This window comes from Bufo gargarizans, chromosome 1 (assembly GCF_014858855.1).
Source record: "Bufo gargarizans isolate SCDJY-AF-19 chromosome 1, ASM1485885v1, whole genome shotgun sequence".
Classification (NCBI taxonomy): Eukaryota; Metazoa; Chordata; class Amphibia; order Anura; family Bufonidae; genus Bufo; species Bufo gargarizans.
In genome coordinates, this window is record NC_058080.1 from 180,988,965 (window position 1) to 181,016,560 (window position 27,596).

Below are 27,596 nucleotides of genomic sequence, written 5' to 3' on the forward strand. Positions count from 1 at the left end.
TCCATACCTTTCCTTGTGCCAGACAGCTTCCAGTGAATGTAGTGAGAGCAGGCCACAGCTTTATACTGAAACTAATTAAAATCTGCATATGAGGCAGACAGGCTAATCAGGAGTGCACGACTCGCTGGAGTGCCACATCTCCAGCACTGTAAATCTGCAAAGGGGGTTAGTCAGCACCTCCCAATGCGCAGGTGCACGCCGCCATGGCAAAAACCTAAAGGAAAAAAGACAATGAAACAGCACCCTGCAGATCAGATAAAGTACAATAATGCCATAGTCACAAAAATATTATAGTGCTAATGCTACACTTATTTATAAAGTGAGATGCTTGGCAAATGCGTTTTGTACAAATCCATCTGAGCCCGTCTGCCGAACGTCAAGGTGATGATCTCTGTAAGACAGGTCCTAGCACTAAATACTACCTGTTATGCGCCACAATGGCACAAAAATGGTAAAAGGCAGCGTGGACCCAGCATGCATGTGGATCCAATACTTCCTGAACTTTATGGAGGCCATTATGGCTCATAACAGGTAGTATTTAGTGTTAGGACCCATCTTACAGAGATCACCTTGATGTTCGGCAGACGGGCTCAGATGGATTTGTACAAAATGCATTTGCCAAACATCTCACTATATAAATAAGCGTAGCACTAGCACTATAATATTTTAGTGACTATGGCATTATTGTACTTTATCTGATTTGCAGGGTGCTGTTGCATTGTCTTTTTTTTTTTTTTTTTTCCCCTTTTCTTCCAGTCATGATGCAGTCACAATTTAACCATTCTCAAAGTTAGGCCGAATGCACACGGCCGTGAGCGGTCCGTGGAACAGCGGCCTGGATTCCTGCTGAGAGCAGGAGCGCACGACGTCATGGGTTGCTATGACGCCGTGCGCTCCCTGCTGCCGCCACAGTACAGTAATACACTGGTATAGATCATACCAGTGTATTACTGTACTGTGGCGGCAGCAGGGAGCGCACGGCGTCATAGCAACCCATGACGTCGTGCGCTCCTGCTCTCAGCAGGAATCCAGGCCGCGGTTCCACGGACCGCTCACGGCCGTGTGCATTCGGCCTTATTCAGATAATTACACTTGGCCATTTGTCCTGGTTTGAACACATGAACTTAATACTGACTTCACTTGCTGCCTACTAGGTCCCACCTGTTTACTGGTCCCAATGTGATTCACATGATCAATATTATGGCTGGTTTATATAATAGTACCACAAAGCTATGAGGTTGCTATACTTTTGAGAACAAAAATAAATACATTCTGATACAATATTGGCCATTTTTTATATATATTTTTTTGCATGACAAATCACCCAGCCAGTAATGCAGAATAAATCTTGCATCCTATCCTTTGTGGTTAGACTTACGTTTGCATTCCATCGGACTCTATTGCAGCTGTCAAGCCTTCAATTGAAATGTTTAAGTGATCATTATACGGCTCTTACCATTAACCTTAGTGTAACAATATCTGGGTCAGTGTAGGAAAAGCTTGTGAAGAACACTACTTTTAGTGTTTGCATTGATACATAACCACAGTAAATGGCTGCTTAATTTTCAACTTATTCTTTCATATTGTTATGTGTATGTGACATAGACTTATGACATGAGCTTATACTATAGAAAGTTATTCCTGGTTAAAGGATAAGGGTAAGCCAAGATTGGTCAAAAATAACTAGACGTCAAGGGGTTTTCCTCAAACGTTTTTACAATGCCGGAAATCCAGCATCAGACCTTCACAAGACCTGTGAGAGAAATTTGCCCACTTCTTCTCAGACAAAGTCTCCTCCATACGATCTGCCATTCAATTCACAGCACCGGAAACCAAAGCAAAGTCATATAATGGGTGCAAAAAAATAGCCTACCACCATGTCTGATTTCAAGGGAATTACTGAAGAAGATATCCTAGATATCCTATTAAACTTTCACCAAACTACCTGCGAACTAGACCCTGGCCCTACTGAGTTCATGTTGAAATGCCCTGAGCTATTTAGACCAGCATTCCACAAAATAATCAACTGTTCCTTACAAGAAGGCAGGTTTCCCACCTGTCTGAAAGAAGCAATTGTCAGACCGCTACTCAAGAAACCATCCTTAGACCCAGATGCTCTAAACAGCTACAGACCTGTCTCCAACATCCCTTTTCTGGGGAAAGTTATTGAAAATGCTGTCTATCTCCAACTTGAAGCCAGGCTCTCAAGGAACAGCATCCTTGACCCTCTTCAATCTGGCTTCAGAAAACACCACAGCTGTGAAACAGCCCTCATCCAGATCTGCAATGATTTGCTCATGGCAAGAGACAAAGGTCAATGTTCCATCCTGATTTTGCTCGACCTCTCAGCGGCTTTTGACACAGTTGATCACAAAATCTTGCCTAACAGGCTACAAGAGTACTGTGGCATAGATGGCTTAGTTCTCCAGTGGTTCAACTCCTTCCTGGCTGGCAGAACTCAAAGGGTATCCTTGGGGACCTTCCTCTCCAACCCTATATCACTACAAGTACGGTGTACCCCAGGGCGCGATACTATCCTCTTTACTGTTCACCATATACATACTGCCACTTGGAAAAATCGTACAAAAACATGGCCTGACCTATCACTGCTATGCGGATGACACCCAGCTATATTTATCTTCCAAACCTGGCATCACAGACCCTACCCCACAAATAAATGCGTGCTTAGCTGAGCTTCAGGAGTGGATGAATGATAACTGGCTAAAACCAAATGCTGACATAACTGAGGTTCTTGTTATCGGAGGTCAGTGCTTGCAAAGCAGCTCCAGTCTCAGCCAGCACGACTAAGGATAGGGAGCTCAGACCTGAACAAATCAGACTTTGTGCGCAGCTTGGGCATCATGATTGATGGGGCATTAAGCTTCAGGAATCAAATCTCAGCTGTTGTAAAACTTTCCTTCTTTCACCTAAGGAACATTGCAAAAATTAAACACCTCATACCTCCAGCAGATCTCCCAAACCTTATTCATGCCTTCATCACATCACAGTTTTACTACTGCAATGTTCTCAGGCCTTCCAAACAAAGACCTGCATCGCTTGCAATTAGTACAGAATGGCGCTGCAAGGCTGTTAACAAGCCAACCCCGCCATTGCCACATAACGCCAACTCTTCGCTCACTACACTGGCTACTGATAAAATGGAAAATTCTTAAGATTGGCTTATTGACATTCAAATCCTTGCACAATCAAGGCCCTGGATACCTGAAGGACTTGTTGCAACTGCATCACACCCCCCCCCCCCCCCCCCCCACAATCTTAGATCAAAAGGATCTAATAACTTGATCACCCCCAGAGTCCACCTCAAAACCTTTGGAGACAGAATCTTCTGTCATGCCGCCCCTACACTTTGGAACTCCTTGCCACACCCAAATAGGACATCCCCCATCCCTGGAAGCGTTTAAGTCCAAACTGAAAAGCCACTTGTTTAGTCTGGCATTTATGAACTTGAGAAACCTTAGTGCACTGCTCGGGCTCAGACATGTCCTCCAAGCAGGATATGTTGGCTAAATCTAAATTTTACACCAGTACGAGGGTTAGTAAGACCGCAGAGTGCACCTGTCTTTTTGTTTTTGTTATGTTATTTTGACTGCTTATCACATCCACACAATTGCTATCCTGTGTAGGATGTCCATTGTGGTACTTGTGGTCTGCTGCACGCATCCTCCATTGTATGCACTTTTGCTGGGGATTGCCATTAGCAACAGGCCACAAGTGCAGGATCTGCCCCCCCGGTATAGATGCACCACTGCATATGGGGTTGAGCACTACCTGCTTTTTAATACCACGCCAATTTGTAGTTGGCGTTTATGGACACCTGACTATTTCCTCTGTAACACAGTCCAGCCTGCAACCCTGTATTGATCTGAGACATACATATATATAATATATATACACGCGCTTTGAGTCCTATGGGAGTAAAGCGCTTTACAAATGTTATTGTTATTGTTACAATGCAGCGAATATGGCATTGCAAATCCAAGTATTATTGCAATATACATGCCATAATATGCAACAGATTTAATCAGAAAGTAATACATTTGTCTCATCTTCTGCTGGCCGTGTGCCAGAAAAGAACTTTTCTCCAACCAGTAGCTAGAGTATATTAGCCCTCAAGGTAGTATGCTCCTTTAACCTCTTGTGGACACAGGGTGTACCTGTACGCCCCGATGTCCGAGTCCTTAAGGACACGCCCTGTGCATTTTCGGTGATCAGAACGGGATACCTGCTGAAATCATTCAGCAGGCACCCTGTCACAATGCCGAGGGGGGTCCTGTGACCCCCCCCCCCGTGTCAGTGATCACTGCAGATTAACCCCTTCTATGCCACGGGCCGCGCTGACCGCGACACAGGAGTTGTTTGTGGTTGAGTGATCGCATTGAGTCCCCGCGCTGCTATGGCGGGGACTCTATGTGTGACAAGGCAGCCCGATGCCGTGCCGAGACTGCCCAATGCCTTGCACGGCATCGGGACCTGTCTTCTACGGGAGCCGAGGAGATCCAGCCTCAGGCTGGGTCTCCTAGGACACCTGTTAGCTTATGAATCTGAGTCATACACTAACAGGCAATGCATTACAATACAGATGTATTGTAATGCATTGCAGAGGGGATCAGACCCCCAAAAGTCGAAGTCCCCGAGTGGGACAGAAATAAAGTTAAAGAAAAAAAAGTTTGAAGTTAAAAAAAGAAAAAAAGCCTCTTTCTCCTAATTTAATAATAAAGAAATAGAAAAAAACACACATATTAGATATTGCCACGTCCGTAACGGCCCGCTCTATAAATATATCGCATGATCCACCCCGTCCGGTAGACACCATAAAAAAAAATAAAACCATTGTGTCATTTTTGTCAAGTGAAATTCTGTAATTTCATCTCCATTTCCCATTAATTCTTGTGGAACACCTAAAGGGTTAACAACGTTTGTAAAATCAGTTTTTAATACCTTGAAGGGTGTAGTTTCCAAAATGGGGTCATTTTTGGGTGGTTTCTATTATGTAAGCCTCACAAAGTGACTTCAGACCTGAACTGGTCCTTTTAAAAAGTGGGTTTTGGAAAATTTCTGGAAAATGTCAAGATTTGCTTCGAAACTTCAAAGCCTTGTAACGTCCCCAAAATATAAAATGGCATTCCCAAAACGATCCAAACATGAAGTAGACATATAGGTAATGTAAATTAATAACTATTTTTGGCGGTATTACTATGTGTTATAGAAGTAGAGAAATTGAAACTTTTTTCCAAATTTTAGGTCCATTTTGTATTTTGTTTAATAAAAAATATGTATATTTTTTTACTCCATTTTACCAGTGTCATGAAGTACAATATGTGACGAAAAAACAATCTCAGAATGACCTGGATAAGTAAAAGCTTTTCAAATTAATTTGCACATAAAGTGACACTGGTCAGATTTGCAAAAAATTGCCTGGTCCTTAAGGTGAAAATGAGCCCGGTCCTTATGAGTTCCCACCCCCAGCTGTCCTTTCCATAGCGGATGTGCTTGGTATGGCAGCTCAGCCGCTTTCACTTGAATGGGACTGAGCTGTGTCTAGGTCATGTGACCAGTGAGCATGACGTCATGGCCTAAGACATCTATGGAGATCGCAAAGAGTACTGTATCTAAAATCACTATGAAGTCATGATATCAAGTAGAAATTCATATAGTTTTACACTAAAGCTTTGCCATACATGGCCTGTTTGCCCCAATGTATTAGTATTGGCCACGGACCTTAGTTTGATTATCTTATACATACCAATAGCATTCTTTTTGTCCTATCAATAATGAGCATTACAATGTGTATAGGCTTCCTATAGTTGCACACGCTCCTTACATATTCTCTGGCAGAAACTAGGGCTTTTAGAGTCTGAGTTAATAGAAATGTACCGACTCCCAACTCTTATTTCAATAAAAAAATATTAAGAGGACCCTGTCATTTTTTATATTGTTTCTAATATGCAGGCAGTATGTTATTGAGCAGAATTAGGCTATTTTCACACTAGTGGCACGGACATCCGGCATGCTGTTCCGTTGGGTGGACAGCCTGTCGGATCCGTCCTGTCGCTAGTGAATGTTGTACAGTTATAGCCTACAATACCCCAATAGCAATACCCAACTCCCCAACCTACTACAACTTATACAACAAAAGAGCGAGGATTTTTCGTGGTAAAAATTTTATTCAATTCAAATAACATGATCAATACAAGTCAGAGCAAAGGGGACAAGACATGGAGACTAAGCCACAAGGCTCTACAATGTGGAGAATCACATTGGGGGGATGATGTAACCATACACAGCAGGTAACACAACAATTAAAGCAGAGGCTATGAACACTGAAGTAGTTGCGGGTGCAGATGCTGTTCCCTAATAATTGACAACTACCTTCTCTCAATCATAGCACCTAACAGATGGACACTGTAGGGTGTAGGAAGACGGTGAAATACTAATCATAAAGATGGTGTTATAAAAATAATCATGTTGCTGCTGTGAACTGGTGACACAGATCCCCAAACGCTTCAACCTCAACACATGTTTCGCCATGTAGGCTTCGTCAGGAGGTACAGACAAACTAAGACAAAATTGGGCATATAAAGACTAAAGAGGAGGGATTAATTACCACTAACCATGATCATCTGTACCCAGGGCGTTTTGGCGCGATACCGCTCATGTTGTATGACTTGCCTCCTTCAGCGCTTCCTGGTCATCTATTTGCGACCTGATCCAAGCACTTCCGGACAGCAGTCACACAGCGCATGCGCCGGCCGCGTCATCCCCCAATCACATGATCGCTAACTGGTCACCTGGTCCTGACGTCATAGACGCATAGATTTTATATATGATAATAACTATTCACATGTAATGTCACTGTGATTATTGACATCATTGGAGCACATATGCACTTTATTCCTCAGGATGGAGGATCGGTCAAATGTAAAGATTATGTATTCACTTAGTGATTTGGATTTGTGCCTTCCCTGTATGAATGGATGAGAGGATGGTTCTCCCCCTACCCCCTTCCCCCTCCCTCTTTTCCTGCAACTCAATTATGATGATGAAAATCCTATGAGATCAAAATTTTGTATTTTTTGTATGATGTAATGGTTCAAGAGCTGAAACTGGAGACAGTTCTGATGTGTAGATGAGTCACAGGAATTTATCTTCAGGTTAATGATTGGCTGATGTTCACTGGGTCTGTGAGAAGGTGTAGGAGCGCTCAGGACCTGTGAACATTTCAGCTATGGTTGAAGGACCTGGGAGATTGTCATGTGTCTGACGTCAGGACCAGGTGACCAGTTAGCGATCATGTGATTGGGGGATGACGCGGCCAGCGCATGCGCTGTGTGATAAAGTTCATTATTTTCTGTAATGTACTGATAAACATTAGACTTTCATATATTTTAGATTCATTACACACCAACTGAAGTAGTTCAAGCCTTTTATTGTTTTAATATTGATGATTTTGGCATACAGCTCATGAAAACCCAAATTTCCTATCTCCAAAAATTTGCATATTTCATCCGACCAATAAAAGAAGTGTTTTTAATAAAAAAAAGTCAACCTTCAAATAGTTATGTTCAGTTCTGCTTTCAATACTTGGCCGGGAATCCTTTTGTAGAAATGACTGCTTCAATGCGGCGTGGCATGGAGGCAATCAGCCTGTGGCACTGCTGAGCTGTTATGGAGGCCCAGGATGCTTCGATAACGGCCTTAAGCTCATCCAGAGTGTTGGATCTTGCGTCTCTCAACTTTCTCTTCCCAATATCCCACAGATTCTCTATGGGGTTCAGGTCAGGAGAGTTGGCAGGCCAATTGAGCACAGTAATACCATGATCAGTAAACCATTTACCAGTGGTTTTGGCACTGTGAGCAGGTGCCAGGTCGTGCTGAAAAATGAAATCTTCATCTCCATAAAGCTTTTCAGCAGATGGAAGAATGAAGTGCTCCAAAATCTCCTGATAGCTAGCTGCATTGACCCTGCCCTTGATAAAACACAGTGGACCAACACCAGCAGCTGACATGGCACCCCAGACCATCACTGACTGTGGGGACTTGACACTGGACTTCAGGCATTTTGGCATTTCCCTCTCCCCAGTCTTCCTCCAGACTCTGGCACCTCGATTTCCGAATGACATGCAAAATTTGCTTTCATCCGAAAAAAGTACTTTGGACCACTGAGCAACAGTCCAGTGCTGCTTCTCTGTAGCCCAGGTCAGGCGCTTCTGCCGCTGTTTCTGGTTCAAAAGTGGCTTGACCTGGGGAATGCGGCACCTGTAGCCCATTTCCTGTACACGGTGGCTCTGGATGTTTCTACTCCAGACTCAGTCCACTGCTTCCGCAGGTCCCCTAAGGTCTGGAATCGGTCCTTCTCCACAATCTTCCTCAGGGTCCGGTCACCTCTTTTCGTTGTGCAGCGTTTTCTGCCACACTTTTTCCTTCCCACAGACTTCCCACTGAGGTGCCTTGATACAGCACTCTGGGAACAGCCTATTTGTTCAGAAATTTCTTTCTGTGTCTTACCCTCTTGCTTGAGGGTGTCAATGATGGCTTTCTGGACAGCAGTCAGGTCGGCAGTCTTACCCATGATTGCGGTATTGAGTAATGAACCAGGGGAGTTTTTAAAAGCCTCAGGAATCTTTTGCAGGTGTTTAGAGTTAATTAGTTGATTCAGATGATTAGGTTAATAGCTCGTTTAGAGAACCTTTTCATGATATGCTAATTTTTTTAGATAGGAATTTTGGGTTTTCATGAGCTGTATGCCAAAATCATCAATATTAAAACAATAAAAGGCTTGAACTACTTCAGTTGGTGTGTAATGAATCTAAAATATATGAAAGTCTAATGTTTATCAGTACATTACCGAAAATAATGAACTTTATCACAATATGCTATTTTTTGTAAAAAAAAATCAATAAAAGTTGTAATATCACAATTTAAATCCCTGCTCATTCTATGTGTATGGGTCTGTTTAGTGATTGATGGTTATCTTTCTGCACATTCATACCACGTGGTTCACAGCAGCAGTGATTTTAAAGAGGCTCTGTCAGCATGATCAACCCTATTAAACCAGGCATACTGCCTAGTAGGGCTATCATGCTAATTAAAAATATACCTTTCTTTTGTCTGTATGCTAAACAGCTGAAAAGATATGTTTGTATTCATATGCAAATGACTGACTAAAAGCACCAGGGGTTGGGGCTGAATTCTTGGAGCACTGCTTTGCTCTATACACTCCCCTTTGATTTAACAGGGCTAGACATTTAGTATGCTGAGGACAGAGCGGTGTCCTAGCTGTTAAATATATACACTCCTTACTGTAGCCTTACCACATTGAGATATGTTCAGAAAGCTAATATACATATTGCTGTTTTATTCACAGGCACAATGTACTGTATGATTATAATGAAATCCGTAATATGTAGCTTCTAAGCAGAGAAAAAACTGTCTTCTCTATGTGAAAAGGCTATAGCTTAGTGATAAGTGGTCAGCCTTGCATGTAGAGATCCTAAGTTCAAGGTTCTTTCTGCTATTTTGTTTCTTTCATTTAACCTGTAATTTACGGATTACTGGTGTTTTTATAATCCTGTATTGTGCCTGTGAATAAAGCAAAATGTTATGCAAGCGGGTGTGACCCACTGCGCCACTGACTGACTATACTCTGGAGGGGCGTGACTAAGCAACTACCTGGTCTTCACTAAAGCCTCTGATGGTGAGGATAGGCTTGAGCCATTAGCGTAGATGCCAGGTGCCAGAGCAGTCTCCAAGTCAGTGGCAGCTGACCAGGTGGTCAGAGATACTGGGGCAAGCACTGAGGGGAAGTACGTGGTCAGGAACTCCGGGTTCAGGGCAGGCAGTGATCAAGCAAAGTCCGTAAAAGAAGTCCAAAGTCAAAGGCAGGCGGAAAAAAAAAAAGCAAAATCTGATATATTCAAAAGCAGGCTCCAGTACACAGAAAAGCAGGACTTTAAAAACACCTTCACACAAGGAACTAGACAAGCTAGTGACTATGAGTTGCTCAGGCATCTTCCTGGGGCAGAAAGCACCTTTTAAATACTTCCTGCAATCCAACCATAGGCTGGGGAGACAAAGGGCGAGTACGTGTTGCCTCACAAGGGAGGGGAGACACACCCATGCAAGCCCTGACAACCAGTACAAAGTAAGCGCTTGGATGGAGCACAGATACAAGAGTTAAGCTACTTGCTGCCTGCGCTTGTCAGCACGGCAACAGGAGGAAAAGATGGAGCCCAGCGCCGGCACTGGAAAAGATGGAGCCCAGCGCCGGCGCCGGAAAAGATGGAGCCCAGCGCCGGCAGCAGTGCCGGCACGGACCGCTGGGCTAACACAGAAATTAGTATGTTAGCTTTCTGAGCAGATCTCAATGTGGTAAAGCTACAGTAAGTTGTGTATATGATATGTAGATGCTAGGACACAGCTCTACCCTCAGCATGCTGATGTCTAGCCTGTCAATCAAGGGGGGGGGTTACAAAGCAGTGCTCAAAGCATTCAGCCCTGTTCCCTGGTGCTCCAACTTGCTAATTTGCATATGAATAAAATGCAAATATATCTGCAGCTGTTTAGCATACAGGCAAAAGAAAGGTATAATTTTAATCAGCATGATGAGTCCTACCAGGCAGTATGCCTGGTTAGTAGGGTTGATCATTCTGACAGAGCATCTTCAAGTTAATAAATGACGTACTGAATCTTTTTCTGCAAAACTGTATATCGTATGTCGCCATATTCAAAATGACAAGTTCCTTTTAAAAAGTGCATAGCTGGCTACATATTTAATAGGAATTTAGTAAAGTTTAGAAATGTTAATATATAATTATGCTATTAATGATCGATCTAAGACCTTGGAGTCGGGACCAGAGTCGGGGTGGAAAATTAGAGGAATCTGAAGTATGGCTTACCAACTCCACAAACCTGCCAAAAGCAGTTCTTCAGGGCAGAATACCTCCCTACAGACAACATTCGATTGAGTTATGCCCCTCTTCTGTCAGATTCGTATGGAATTCCACAGAACCTCTGTATGATATTGGAAGCTTATGAGGGTAGAGTTGAAGCTCCATGCACCTCGTATTATGGCTCCATACAAACTGAGGCCATGTGTGAATGAACCCCTAAGCTACATGCACACGACCGTATGTGTTTTCCGGTCCACAAATTGCGAATCTGAAGAAAAAAAACTGACATCCGTATGCATCCGTTTTTTTTTTTCCCCAGGATCCATTGTAACAATGCCTAAAACGGACAAGAATAGGACATGTTTTTTTTGCGGGGCTACGGAGCGGCCATATGGATGCGGATTTTTGCGGACCTATTGAAATGAATGCATTCGCATCCTATCTGCAAACAAAACCGGAACGGACACGGAAACAAACATTCGTGTGCATGAGGCCTTATTCCGTGTTTAGCCAGCATTTACCAAAATTTATTAAAGTGTGTTTTGTCAAGGGTAAAAATATTCTGGTCATTTGTCTGCGATTTTAAATTGGTCTTTTCAGTAAAATGTTTGAACACAGTTGTAATATATATATATATATATATATATATATATATATATATATATATATATATATATATATATATACACTGTTAGAAGGGATCCTTTGATGTGTTTCTTATGCCAGTGTTGCCATTTTGCTCAAAGCTGCATCTAATGAACAAGCAATACTTTCTTTCTTTTTATCCACATGGGACGTGACTTCAGACCTCGGAGGGCAGCAGCTGCCATTTGTCTTGGAGACTGCAGTTGTCAAACAGACTGACCATGCACTAATAGGATACATTTTGTACAGCTTCTCTATACAGGATTGTAACAGAACCCTAATGATGATCATCTGTTCAGAGCTTATAGCTGGTGGGTTTAAAGCAACTTTTATCACCCCCCTTTTGAGACCATTCTCTAGTATTGATTAGAAGAACTTGAACGGGTCACATGAAAGAATATTCCCCTTAGAGTACATTTTCCAATGACCTTCTGTGTCACACATTTGGTTACATTTTACTGTGTTAACACGACCGTTTAGTTATACAATTGCCCAGTGCTCTTAGCAGCTTATCTTCTGTGTTAATAGATGGCAACTATATGAGTGCTCTTATTGAGAATCTAGATTGTGTGCAAGAAGGGTTCAGATACTTGTTCCCATTGAAACCTGTCAGATAAAATTATTACTAACTTATATTTACCAGAAATTTCCTTGTGACACATGAACAGGTAAAACAATGACATTCATATATTATGAAAATGCATCATAAAGAAAAGGTGCTCTGGTTTTCTACGTTTCATGATATTTTAAATTCTTTAAACAAGGCATAAGCCCTCCAATAAATTTCTAAGTGCGTCCCCCCCCCCCCCCCCAAAAAAACAATAAAATAAAATAAAAATAAAAAATTAAGACACCAGCTCTTTTATCCATTTTTATCCCTCACCAGCGTATCATGTAAGATTGGAACTGATGCTATCAGTGCATATCAAGAAGTTAGACAAAACAGTCTTGGTTTACTGGTCCTTTATTGGAACAATCATCTAGGCAACCGTGGCATTTGTAGAAATTCTCGTTCTGATAACTATTCTGGGTAAAAGGTGCTAGCGATCACCCGATAAACGAGCGGGGTGCAATGTATGGAGGTAGTGTCCTGAATATAGAGGGAGTGTACTGTATTTCTCTCTCATGTCTTGTAGGTGCCATCCACACAGTCTTGGAGGTGTAGTAAGATGTGGCAGGCAGTGGTCTGTGACATGCGGCCCTGCAGTGGAGCGTTTGGTGTGCTCCGTGAAAGTCGGACTCGTGGTGATTCGCGCCACTATTCCAGTGCAGTCTGTCTGTTCAGTCCCGGCTGCCTGCAGTAGGATAGGGGCTAAAAAGAACACCGATCGCCAGAAGAAAAAATTGGATTAAAAATACAATTCGCAGGCATTAAAAAGGTGAATTAATCAAAGGCATTTGTTTAATCGCCTAGCCCTGCTTAGAGCCTATATAATAAATTCCCCCATTGTCTATGATAATTTCAAGATGGTGGTTCTTGTGAGTGGAACCCCTGGGATACTTGTGCCCTATATATATTTATTTTCTTTGCTAATTGTTCTCTGTGGGTCCTGTCGCTTGGGTCGCAGGCTTTTACGATATGCATGTTAACTATATCTACAATGCTTTGTACCCTTTACTAAAATATTAAATGTACATTTATATTAAGGGTGTGCGTACCCATCCGCACTGTTTTCACGGCCACAGCCTTATACAGGCTCATGAACGGTGAAATGTGATCTAAAAAAAAAAGTTTTAATGTGAACTTAATTATTATTTACATGCTTTATGTAAGAAAATGAACCCATCATTAAGAATAACCTTGAAGGCAACTGTTAAGTATAATTAATTAAAAAAAATAGTAAGAAGCTTAGAAAGGAGGCAGTCAGTGGCCATCCCTTGTCCTCTTTCTGTGGACTGAAAGGACAATCTAATGGGTTCTCAAACTGCTGATCCTATTATGTTTTGGCTGAGTACCTCCATTGATTTAAATGGATATCACCCTCTGGTTGCAGTGTGATCTGCCACTTTGGAGCAGATTAAATTACCCTCTAGAGGTGTTAAGATGTTAGATAGAGAAGGGGGGTAAAAACAGCTTGTATTTGACAGAGCAGCTGAGATAATGTCTGGTAAGTATGGCTGTTTGCGTTACATTGCTTTGTTCACCCGGTTCCTCTGGAGTGGTGCTGAGAGAGTGCTGACACTGAAGGCAAACACTGCTGAAATGTTCTTGATAGTTTAGCTTTAAGTACTTGTATATTACCATAACACCTCTCACCCTTTTTCTCTGATGAAGGACTCATTTGACCTTGTGTCATGTATGTTCTGTAGGCTAAATTAATAAGGTTTGTTTAAAAAAAAAATGAGAAAAAAAAAATTTCTTAGCACAAAATATTACATTACATAAACAATCCTCTGAACACGAGGTCAAGTTTATTTCATTTTTTGTTCCTCTTTTATGTGCCTGAATAGAGCAACAGAAATTGTGGAAATGTATTGGGGCTGCCTTGGAATATCTGGCATTGACCATTCTAGATAATGCTTGTGTCCTCTAAATAGCCAAACAGACACCCATAACTGTGAAAAAGTAGTATTACGTTGCAGCTGTTCCAATGATGGGTTGACCATGTAATGCATAAATGGGCCAGGTTCAACAAGTGGGAAGCTGCTCCTTTTTAGTAGCTCTCTGCTAATGGAGGGGGCATTTATGATGTGCATATGCCCTAGGGCTCATGGCCTGAGCATAGTTGCTCATTGCCCATATTGCAATATATGAGCCCTGGCTGTGTGCACTTCATATCACAGATGGGGACCAGTTGACTTGACTACGAAGCTCTTTTTTTGGCCATATGTTGTGGATCGCTGACCCGTTCATATCAATAGATCCACAAGCAGAGTGCACCTGTCAGATGCCCATGCTTTGCGGACCGCAGCATGGGCACTGAGCAAGTACACTCGTCGGCATGAGCCCTTAGTAGGCTGAAGCCAAAAAAAGGGAGGAAAGTCCAGCTCCAAATCTCAGTAGGAAAAATACTTTATTCAGTTAAAATCTTCATATACAGGACAGTTTGTCAATGCTTTTAAGACCATATATCAATTGCGGTCCTTCCTCATGACATTAAGGCTTAGTAGGCTGAAGGAATGATATGGTTATTTAGTGTCTTGTGAATGTCAGTTTCACCCAAGTCACTAACATCATCTTTTCTGAGCAGGAATTGCCTGGCAATATTTTGGGCTATTTTTTTTTTCTATTTTAGGAACTTTTCCAGAGGGTTTCATTATCTTGTATTTAATTTAGGATATATGACAGAAAGGTGGATTATTTTCAGATAGAAACAATCAATTTACAAGTCAAGGAACAATGGCCAGTTGTGCAGCAGAGGAAGCAATCAATATTGCATAAAGAATCGGGCTTTAATGAGTTTACAGTGCTTTTTACTTGTAGAAAGAATCTTACTTGTTAGAACGTGCGATTTTCCCTTTTTGTGTTTATTTTTTGATGAAAAGGTTGTTCTTTTTATGGTGCCTTTTGCATACAATGTAGTGGGAAGTTGTGATAAAAATTCAAATGGGGTGGAATTGGAAATAAAACCAATTATGCCACAGTTTTATAGGTTTTGTTCCCTCTACGGTAAAACTCACCACTTATCTTTGTTCTCTGGGTCAGTATGATTACGTCAATACTACTTTTATATGTTTTTTCTGGTGTCTTAAGTCATCGCCATATTCTGATCCCCATAACTTTTTTTTTTTATAGTTTTGTCTTGGGAGCTGTGCGAGGGCTCGTGGTTTGTAGAACAATCTGTACTTCTTATTAATACCACTATGGAGTATGTATGAGCATTAGATTGCATCTTGTATTCTGTAATGAATATCTCTGCATTGCAGAATACTGAATTTAGTATATTTCAATGCAGTGCTGCCACCTGCAGGCCAGCATTGGAATATATTAGTAATTGGCCTGGAAGCCTTGCACAGGCTCAGGCCTATTACCAGTATGTTCCACCTTTCCCGATCTCAGCCAGGGCAAAGGAAGCCTGGGCCAGGAAGCACACAGCTCCCGGTTTTAATATTCCCAGATGCCGTGGTCACATTTGATCACAGCATCTGAAGGGTTAAATGGCTGTGATTGGCATTACTGCCAATTGCAGACATTAGCCATGGGTGTCGGACCCCCGCCCATCTAATATTGATGACCTATCCTGAGGATAGGTCATCAATATTAAAAGCCCAGAGAACCCCTTTTAACCCCTTAGGGACGCATGATGTACGTCATGAATTTAAAATGGGATTGCAGAAATGCGGGGGTTAATCGGAACAGGATGACCGCTGAAATCATTCAGTGGGCATCCTGTCACATCCCCCCCCCCCCCCCCGTATCGGCGATCGCAGCAAACAGCAGGTCAATTCAGAACTGCGGTTTACTGCGCTTTCTGCAGTCACATTCCCCCCCCCCCCCCCCAAATGATTTTATGCCGGCGGGTGGTGCAGGGGGGGTATCGCAGGGGGGGGGTGGGGGGGTGGGGGGGGGTGTGTGTATCGCGATCCCCCGCACACCTCCTCTTGAATATTCATTGGTGTCCAATGGTTATACCAGAGTGTCAGCACATTGCTGACACTCTGGTATAAACGGCTGACATCTGTGCTGCGATGTCAACCGTTTAACCCTTTCCATACCACGGACCGCTGTATGGAAAGGGTTAACAGTCGGGGAGCTCCCTCCCTCTCCCATCGGGGGGGCCGCGCTGCTGTGCCTTTGAGGTGACAGAGGCGTGCTGTGCCTTTGAGGGAGGATGAGGTGACAGAGGGAGGGAGCCCCCCTCCTTTCCCTTCCCCGTCTGCTCAGTTGTGGCAGACGGGGAAGGTTCCCATGGCAACAGGACGCCTTCTCAGGCATCCTGCTGTCCATGGTGCTAAACAGATCTGTGCTAAAGGCATAGATCTGTTCAGACAATATGTAAGTAAAATACACTATATAGTGTACTGTACTGTATTATACAGACATCAGACCCACTAGAAGTTCAAGAACCAAGTGGGTCTGGGTAAAAAAAAATGTAAAAAAAAGTGAAAAAAGTAAAGATTAAAAAAACACTTATCACTGAATAATTTTTTATTTTATTTTTTAAATACACTACATATATTAGGTATCGCCGCGTCCGTAACGACCTGATCTATAAAACGGTCATGTTACTTTCCCCGCACGATGAACGCCATAAAAATAAAAACTATGAGGAAATTGAAATTTTGCCCACCTTACTTCCCAAAAAAAGGTAATAAAAGTGATCAAAAAAGGCGCATGTACACCAAAGCAGTACCAATCAAACCGTCATCTCATCCCGCAAAAATCATACCCTACCCAAGATAATCGCCCAAAAACTGAAAAAACTATGGAAACACTAATACATGATTATTTTTTTGTTTCAAAAATAAAATCATTGTGTAAAACTTACATAAATAAAGTAAATATAAAGTATACATATTAGGTATTGCCGCGTCCATATTGACCGGCTCTATAACAATATCACATGACCTAACCCCTCAGGTGAACACCGTAAAAAAATAAAAAATAAAAAAAAACGGTGTAAAAAAGCAATTTTTGTCATCTTACGTCACACAAAGTGTAATAGCAAGCGATCAAAAAGTCATATGCACCCCAAAATAGTGCCAATCAAACCGTCATCTCATCCCACAAAAAATGAGACTCTACCTAAGATAATCGCCCAAAAACTGAAAAAAACTATGGCTCTCAGACTATGGAGACACTAAAACATGATTTTTTTTGTTTAAAAAAATGAAATCATTGTGTAAAACGTACATAAATAAAAATGGTATACATATTAGGTATCGCCGCGTCCGTGACAACCTGCTCTATAAAAATACCACATGATCTAACCTGTCAGATGAATGTTGTAAATAACAAAAAAATAAAAAAAGGTGCCAAAAAAGCTATTTGTTACCTTGCCTCACAAAAAGTGTAATATAGAGCAACCAAAAATCATATGTACCCTAATCTAGTACCAACAAAACTTCCACCCTATCCCGTAGTTTCCAAAATGGGGTCCCTTTTTTTGAGTTTCTACTCTAGGGGTGCATAGGGGGTCTTCAAATGGGACATGGTGTCCAAAAAAACAGTCTAGCAAAATCTGCCTTCCAAAAACCGTATGGCATTCCTTTCCTTCTGCTTCCTGCCGTGTGCCCATACAGAATTTTAGGACCACATATGTGGTGTTTCTGTAAACTACAGAATCAGGCCCATAAATAATGAGTTTTGTTTGGCTGTTAACCCTTGCTTTGTAACTGGAAGAAAATATTAAAATGGAAAATCTGCCAAAAAAGTGAAATCTTGAAATTGTATCTCTATTTTCCATTAAATCTTGTGCAACACCTAAAGGGTTAGCAAAGTTTGTAAAATCAGTTTTGAATACCTTGAGGGGTGTAGTTTCTTAGATGGGGTCACTTTTATGGAGTTTCTACTCTAGGGGTGCATCGGGGGGCTGCAAATGGGACATGGTGTAAATAAACCAGTCCAGCAAAATCTGCCTTCCAAAAACCATATGGCGCACCTTTCCCTCTATGCCCTACTGTGTGCTCGTAGAGTAGTTTACGCCCACTTATGGGGTGTTTCTGCAAACTACAGAATCGAGGCAATAAATATATCATTTTGTTTGGCTGTTAAACCTTGCTTTGTTACTGGAAAAAATGTATTAAAATTGAAAATTTGCCCAAAAATCCAAATTCGGAAATTTGATCACCATTTGCCATTTAACTCTTGTGGAACACCTAAAGGGTTAACGACGTTTGTAAAATCAGTTTTGAATACCTCGAGGGGTGTAGTTTCTAGAATGGGGTCATTTTTGGGTGGTTTCTATTATGTTAGCCTCACAAAGTGACTTCAGACCTGAACTGGTCCCTAAAAAGTGGGTTTTTGAAAATTTCAGAAAAATTTCAAGATTTTCTTCTAAACTTCTAAGCCTTGTAACATCCCCCAAAAATAAAATATCATTCCTAAATTGATCCAAACATGAAGTAGACATATGGGGAATGTAAAGTAATTACTATTTTTGTAGGTATTACTATTTATTATAGAAGTAGAGAAATTGAATTTTTTTTACAAATTTTTGGTAAATTTTGTATTTTTTTTATAAATTAAAAATTTCTTTTTTTGACTTCATTTTACCAGTGTCATGAAGTACAATATGTGACAAAAAAACAATGGAATGGCCTGGATAAGTCAAAGCGTTTTAAAATTATTAGCACTTAAAGAAAACCTGTCACCGGGATTTTGTGTATAGAGTTGAGGACATGGGCTGCTAGCACATCCGCAATACCCAGTCCCCATAGCTCTGTGTGCTTTTATTGTGTAAAAAAAACGTCATTTTATACATATGCAAATTACCCTGAGATGAGTCCTGTCCCTGACTCATCTCACATACAGGACTCATCTCAGGGTAATTTGCATATGTATCAAAACGTTTTTTTTTACACAATAAAAGCAAACAGAGCTATGGGGACTGGATATTGCGGATGTGCTAGCGGCCATCTAGCAACCCATGTCCTCAGCTCTGTATCCAAAATCCAGGTGACAGGTTCCCTTTAAAGTGACACTGGTCAGGATAGGGGATAGCGGATCAGTGGAGCTCCTTCTACCAATCACTGGAACATGGTACCCATACCCCTTTGGGCCTCTAGAAATGAACAGGGAGGCAGGTTGGACATGCACACTCCCACTCATTTCTTAAGGAGTTCAGGAAAAAGCCAAGTGCTAACTCCCTTGAGATGAATGGAGCGGCAGTGCGCATGCCCGACCTGTCAAACGTTATCACGTAATATAGATCCATGTATGGGATTTGTGAAGTGAATATACAGACTACAAAGGTCTACAACGATTTGTCTCTTGAAGGGTTTATTTGGGATTAGGATTTGACATTTACTTTCTGAAGAGTAAATGTGTTCTTAGCGTTTTGAACTTGAATGTCCCTTTTCTCCTCAGTGTCTCACTTGTGACAACACTATTTTTAATTTTTATAATTTAATAAGAAATCAGAACGCTTTGGGGGAATTTTAGAAGCTGGTCTGTTTTGCCAATATTGGCACCAAATTTATCAAACATGGCAACTTATTTAATAGGTTTGATGGATCTTTAAACATGTTTATAGATGTTACTCCAGTCTTTATGCCCCATCCCACTCGCTGGAATGAACTTTTAGTTTTTTAAAGGGGTTTCATCTCAAACATTGATGCCATATTGCTAGGATGTGTCATGAATTTCAGATGGGTGAGGATTCCACCTCTGGGACCCCTCCTATCTCCAAACGAGCACCATGCATGCATGCATGGTAAATGGAGAGCGCCCTGTGCATGCATAGCCAACTCCCTATTCACTGCTATGAGAATGCTGGAAATAGCATTTGCGCGGTGCACTCTCCTCCACTTTGGGGGCCCATTCTGGAGATTGGTGCAGATCCCACCTCCGGGACCCACAGCTATCTGACCTTGGTGACATATCCTATCGATATGCCACCTATGTCCGAGATGAGACAACCCCTTTAAATTTATCCTACACCTTAGGCCTCATGCACACGACCGTAGTGTGCATCCGTGTCCGTTGTTCCATTTTCCGTGATTTTCTGCGGAGCCATTGACTTTCAATGGGTCAGTTGAAAACTTGGAAAATGCACCGTTTGTCATCCGCGTCCGTGATCCGTGTTTCCTGTCTGTCAAAAAAATATGACTTGTCCTATTTTTTGGACGGATAACGGTTTGCGGACCCATTCAAGTCAATGGGTCAGTGAAAAAACGCGGAGGAACACAAGATTGCCATCCGCATCCGTGATCAGTGTCCGTTTTTTTCCTATCCTTTTCAAGGCAAACTTGACTTAGATTTATTTTATTTATTTTTTTCACTTTTCTGGTCTGGTGATCCTTCAAAAATCAAGGAAGACACACGGAAGAAAAAACTGACACGGATCACGGCACAACAGAACCCCGTTTGGCAGACCGTGAATGAGGCCTTAGGCCAGGTTCACACTTCAGTTATTTAATCAGTTATTTGATCAGTTATTACCATCAGGTATTGTGAGCCAAAACTAGGTGTGGATCAGAAACGCAGAACAGGGGAAAACCTTTCCATTGTACCTTATCGCTGATGGAAATAACTGATAAAGTAACAAATGTGAACTCAAACTTATTAACATATCTAACCACATCTACTTTTTTAAACTAGAGTGGTGTAACTGCACAAAAAGTGACACATTTTTTAAGCCAGAATTCTAGAGTGCAGGGTTTTATTAAAGGGGTTATCCAATCCTTTAAAAAGCCCACCCATATGCTGCCCCCCCCCCCCCCCCCCACTTAGAAGGTAGTGGATGCAGGGAATAGCCTTCCTGCAGAAGTGGTAGCTGCAAATACAGTGAAGGAGTTTAATCATGCATGGGATAGGCATAAGGCCATCCTTCATATAAGATAGGGCCTGGGGCTATCCATAGTATTCAGTATATTGGGCAGACTAGATGGGCCAAATGGTTCTTATCTGCCGACACATTCTATGTAACTGGGTCCCAACTCCCTGTGCGTGGATGAAAACATCCATTGTCTGAGGGGGGTGCAGCCAACAGCAGGTGGTTACGGGGGTGAGCCTATCAGGAGATCTGACAGGACATTTTGATTAGTTTTTTATTAATATTGTGTATCGTATAATGACTTTTATTTAAAGGGGACATTTTATGTATGTACATTGCCATACATCTGCTGTGCAGTTTGTGTTCCTCTTAAGTGTTTCTTCAGGGCATTTAGGGTGGAACCCCAGGATAAGGTACTGCAGGAAATGTGTGTCAATTAGACAGAATATAGAATATTGACATCTTTGAATCCTATCTGCAGTTCTCCCTTTCTTAAGTGTTGAAATGTGCTTTGCAGTTACATGGTTGCATTAATGGTATGGCTGAGGCTTTTATAGTTTCTGCCCAGTGCCTCTGGGACGTGGATAACCAAGGCTATTATATACTTTGTGTGTATCACATTCAAATGCAATTCTTCCAGAAGGTATTTGTGCCTGATTTTTCCCATTTTTTTGGTATTGTTTTCCAGTAGACTTTTATTTCAATGGGTATATGATGTTGTTGTTGTTTTTAAAAAGATGAAGAGCTAAAAGTAGTAACAGACATTAAATGAATGCTGGGGCTACACACAAGCATTTTGTTGCTAGACTTTCTTACTATGCAGCTTACTGTCCATATGAATACGTCATGCAGCTCTCTAGTGATTTTTCTTTTACTTTTACCATAGAGTAAGGTTAGAGTCACTTGATTATAGAGTTGTCATGATACCAGAATTTTGAGTTTGATTTTGATACCAAGAAAAGTATTACAAAGTATTGTATTGATACCAATTCGACACCACACAAAAAATATATATAAGTCCCCTCTCACCCCTACAGTCTCCTTGATGCCTGCTTCTCCCCCTGTTCTCGCACCCCCAGCCTTCTAAGCTCATGCACTTTCCCCAGGCTCCACTGACAGACGTGGGGCCAAAAACACACCACGTGAAGATCCATAAAACGCACACGCACCATAGTGAAGATCCATAAAACGCACACACGCACCATAGTGAAGATCCATAAAACACACACACGCACCATAGTGAAGATCCATAAAACACACACACGCACCATAGTGAAGATCCATAAAACACACACACGCACCATAGTGAAGATCCATAAAACACACACACGCACCATAGTGAAGATCCATAAAACACACACACGCACCATAGTGAAGATCCATAAAACACACACGCATGAACCATAGTGAAGATCCATAAAACACACACGCATGAACCATAGTGAAGATCCATAAAACACACACGCATGAACCATAGTGAAGATCCATAACGCACACGCATGAACCATAGTGAAGATCCATAACGCACACGCATGAACCATAGTGAAGATCCATAACTCACACGCATGAACCATAGTGAAGATCCATAACGCACACGCATGAACCATAGTGAAGATCCATAACGCACACGCATGAACCATAGTGAAGATCCATAACACACACACACACACACACGCATGAACCATAGTGAAGATCCATAACACACACACACACACGCATGAACCATAGTGAAGATCCATAACACACACACACACACACACACGCATGAACCATAGTGAAGATCCATAACACACACACACACATGAACCATAGTGAAGATCCATAACACACACGCATGAACCATAGTGAAGATCCATAACACACACACACGCATGAACCATAGTGAAGATCCATAACACACACACACGCATGAACCATAGTGAAGATCCATAACACACACACACGCATGAACCATAGTGAAGATCCATAACACACACACACACACACGCATGAACCATAGTGAAGATCCATAACACACACACACACACGCATGAACCATAGTGAAGATCCATAACACACACACGCGTGAAGATCCATAACACACACGCATGAACCATAGTGAAGATCCATAACACACACACACACACACACACGCATGAACCATAGTGAAGATCCATAACACACACACACACGCATGAACCATAGTGAAGATCCATAACACACACACACACGCATGAACCATAGTGAAGATCCATAACACACACACACACACACGCATGAACCATAGTGAAGATCCATAACACACACACACGCATGACCCATAGTGAAGATCCATAACACACACACACACACGCATGAACCATAGTGAAGATCCATAACACACACACACACACGCATGAACCATAGTGAAGATCCATAACACACACACACACACACACGCATGAACCATAGTGAAGATCCATAACACACACACACGCATGAACCATAGTGAAGATCCATAACACACACACACACACGCATGAACCATAGTGAAGATCCATAACACACACACACACACACGCATGAACCATAGTGAAGATCCATAACACACACACACACACACACGCATGAACCATAGTGAAGATCCATAACACACACACACACACACGCATGAACCATAGTGAAGATCCATAACACACACACACACACGCATGAACCATAGTGAAGATCCATAACACACACACACACGCATGAACCATAGTGACGATCCATAACACACACACACGCATGAACCATAGTGAAGATCCATAACACACACACGCATGAACCATAGTGAAGATCCATAACACACACACACGCATGAACCATAGTGACGATCCATAACACACACACACACATGAACCATAGTGACGATCCATAACACACACACACACACGCACCATAGTGAAGATCCATAACACACACACGCATGAACCATAGTGACGATCCATAACACACACACACACGCAACCATAGTGAAGATCCATAACACAGAGCTCACCGATCGCAGCAGCAGCCGACACTTGTCAGTGATGCCTGTACATAGGCTGTAGTTGTACATACCGCACATGCCTACACAAGAATGTGGTGACCCTAACAGGAGTTACCAGCCACCAGATGCTGCAGTCCAGAGAACCACACCGCTGAAACAAGTCCTCTCCATCAAGTTCGTCATGCTTTGTCTTTAGGCCTGAGCCCCATGTGAACATACCTGCTCCCAACTCTGTGCACTGCTAGCAGCAAAAGAGGAGGCGCTGCAGATACGGGACAGCTTCATCCCTCCAGCGCCCTCCCCTAGCCAATCTTGATATTGAACTGGGCATAAAAGTATTGATACCTCAATACCCCGTGCATCCCTGCTCGACCTCTGTGCCTGCATGTGACATGTCTTATTTACTCAATTTACAAATTTTGAAATGGTCAAAAATGTTGGCTGCATTTCACAAAAATGCACTCATCTGTGTTTATTAATAAAAAATAGAGACGCTTCCACCGGAAGTTAGAGTAACGGCAAAGGTGTAAAGGGTCAATGAGTTTTCATTAAGCTTTTCATATGTTGGAGACCGATCAAAAGGTTTTGTTCGTTCGGATCTGAGTGCTGAGACCCCTAGTGATCGCCATTATGAGGAGAGAGAGAAGCTTGCTTATGGTGATCTCACTCCCCCCTAAAGGAGAGAAAGCGAGGCGGACTCAATAGAAAGTGTATAGGCCCATTTCGATGCTATTCACTGCAATAAAGGTGACCACCAAGTTGGCTGTGCTCCTTTATTCAGAAACTCCTTGTCAAATACGTGGGAATGAGAAATGCAGAATGTAACGTTTGCTCTTCAGCTTTATTTTACAGTAATAAAGAAATGAACTGTTGATCAGAAACACATTTTTATATCTGTTTTACGTGTTGTGTTTTCCTTTGCAGGAGTGGCAGAACTCCATTCAGAAGAATGCTGGACTTGCTTTCATTGAGTTGGTTAATGAAGGAAGGTAAGGTGATTTTATAGTCTGATAGCAGAGTTTGCTGTGACACTACAGGGGTCATTTATCACTAGTCATTTTTGAAGTCCGTTTTTCTTCAGTCTGCTTTGGAATAATTTGCACCATAGTTATCGGATGTCGCACGTTATTTGATAAATTTGGCACATCTTTAAACATAACACATGTAGAACTGTGATTATGCTTTTTGTTACGACACACCCAACTGGAGTAGAATTGTTTGTTGCAGTTAATAAATTCGGCGTACAAAGTTCGGGTTATCTAAGAATTCTGTTATGGATTCCGTGGTAGTGGAATCTATAACAGAATTCTTGTATAACCCGAACTTGAAGCACAAGTTCTCTAATCCCTAATCTTGAGTAAAACTAATTAATGTGGCTAAACAGATTCTATATTGTGACTATTTGAAGCCAGAATTTTGTCGTGCAAGACTTAATAAGCTCCCCCCTTGTTTAGAATCACTGGCATTTCTTAATTTTTTTTATTTTTATAATTTTTTCAAGGCTTACTATCTAGCCATAGAAATTTCTAGATATTCATGTTTTATTATGTGCAAAAGAGCCTCTAAGAGCAACAGGGGCTTTGCTATTACACCTAGAGGACTCACTCTTCAGCTGCCACGCCTTGTAGTCCAACTTCGGCCGATAGGTGTTCTTTCCTACCTCACCCTTCACAGGCATACTTGGCCGGGCATACATGTTTTGTCACTTGGGAGAGGGGAAATTGCTTGCTGTCATGCACCTTTAGCAGCAGCTTATCTCTACTGGAACAAAAGGATAAGGTGCAGAAATTTTACATGCCCAATCCTTTTTTCCCTGGCATCATTAGTGGAAAGATGCTAGGGAAACCCTTGTACATATGTGTTAGTTAAGCAGTTTTTTTCCTTGTGTGTGTGTGTGTGTGTGTGTGTATGGGCCTTTTAAAATCATTGGAAGCAGTAGATATGCAAATCGGCAAAAAAAAAACTACCGTAAATCATGTTTTTGGTTTGGAAAATAAATGAATAAATACCTTATTTTTGGAATTCTGACTTGATAGAGGGGATTCCTATTCAGTGCTGACTAGCCAGAACTAATGCCTACAAAGAGTCTCTAATTCTGTCCATGTCTTACATACACAGCCTATTAATTTCAATTGGATCTGTATAATTCTTAAAGGGGTCTTCCAATTTGCATCCACATTCTTTAAAATAATGATTTATGAAGGCAGCTGTAATTTTGTAATGCACTTCTGTTATCTTCATCGTTCTTATGGTACGTTTTGGGCTGTAGTCCCTTGAGAATGTCCATGCAGTTCTTTCTTATTTGCTGTGATGTTATGTCTATGGATGTTTCAAAGCAGCAACAGGGACAGTGATAGGGGAGTAACTAGTTGGGTGGGAGGGGCTATAAACTAGCTGTTAGGTGCAGTGATGAGGGAGTAGGGATTTTATGATTAATTGAATATTCTAATAAGAAAAAATGAATTAGACAGTTTTCCTTTTATAAAAACTCCTCAGACCCTCTGCCATCAGTCCCAACACCCTCAGTTCCCCCCGATGCCATCGGCTCCACTATTCCCCCGGTGCCATCGTCTCTCTCCCCTAAGGCCGGGCCACACTTCAGTTAGACCATGGACGCACGGTCATTGGTTGCTATGACGTTGTTCACTCCGGGCGCCCGGCCTTAGTCGCGCCACCACCCCCTCAGTGTCACCAACTTGCGTTTCCAGCAGGGGCGCCGCCAACACGCCATTTTTTCGCGCTGCTCTGGGTTTAACGTTACACAGCGTGTCATATCACGGCATGCGTACGTTAGGTCAGTGCAGCGCTGGACCATGGACGTTCTGTGGAGTGTCCGGAGGCCCCCTGCTGGAAAGGTGAGTATTTTGAGCGCATTGCGGGCCAGCGGGAGATCACGAAGCGGCAGTAATGGCAAGTGCTTCACTCCCGCTCCCGTGGTCACGTGACACAAACGAATCCTCGATGCAAAGATTTTGGGGGTTTTTTTTGTGCCGAATTACTCGATTTAATAGAGTACTCTTTGCAGCCCTATAGGGGAGCGTCTATGTAACTGGGTGGGAGGAGCTATAAACTAGCTGGGCGTTGTTAGGGGCAGTGCTGGAGTGGCAGAAAAAGGAGGAGTGATTCATGGGATTGGTTTGATACAGCAACAGGAAGTGCTAACTTACCGAATGTAATGAAACCAGAGTGATTTGTTTACATGGTGAAAGCTGGTCAGGAGGGTCCAAATTGAGAAAAAAATGCATGGGTTAAATGTGCTTGAGGTAAGCAATTACATGAGAATATCAGGTAAAAACCACAGTATCCTTGAAGACCTCTTTTAGTTCACCTGAGGTGGTACCAGGGGCAGACTGGAAACTTAAAGTGACCCTGGAAAAAATGTGTTTTGTAGTCTGGGCCAAATTGACGGAAGGCAGAGCCAGCAATACCATATTGTGGCACATTATACCACCTCAACAGATACAAATACCACAATCCATCACAAAATACATCCTCAAAAACTTCCATTGGATGGCAGTGAGGATGGCCCAGGCGGCTCCCTAGGAATCGGCCCAACGGTAAATTTCCCTATAGGGTATATGGCCAATCCGCTCTTGGGTGTTACTGGAGGGAAGTTGAAAAGCACTGTGGCCTTTATCACCATACATTGGTCACGTGGTCTAGCTCTGGTGAGCG

General features: G+C 42.1%; 1 protein-coding gene across 1 annotated transcript in view; it reads left to right on the top strand.

Moving 5' to 3' along the window:
• The window catches only part of LRBA (LPS responsive beige-like anchor protein), a 568,467-nt gene that overhangs the window by 142,495 nt on the left and 398,376 nt on the right, over window positions 1–27,596 (top strand). The window contains exon 34 of the mRNA XM_044300361.1: window positions 24,846–24,910. Within this exon, the coding sequence (XP_044156296.1) occupies window positions 24,846–24,910 (65 nt within the window). The remainder of the gene's footprint in view (window positions 1–24,845; window positions 24,911–27,596) is intronic.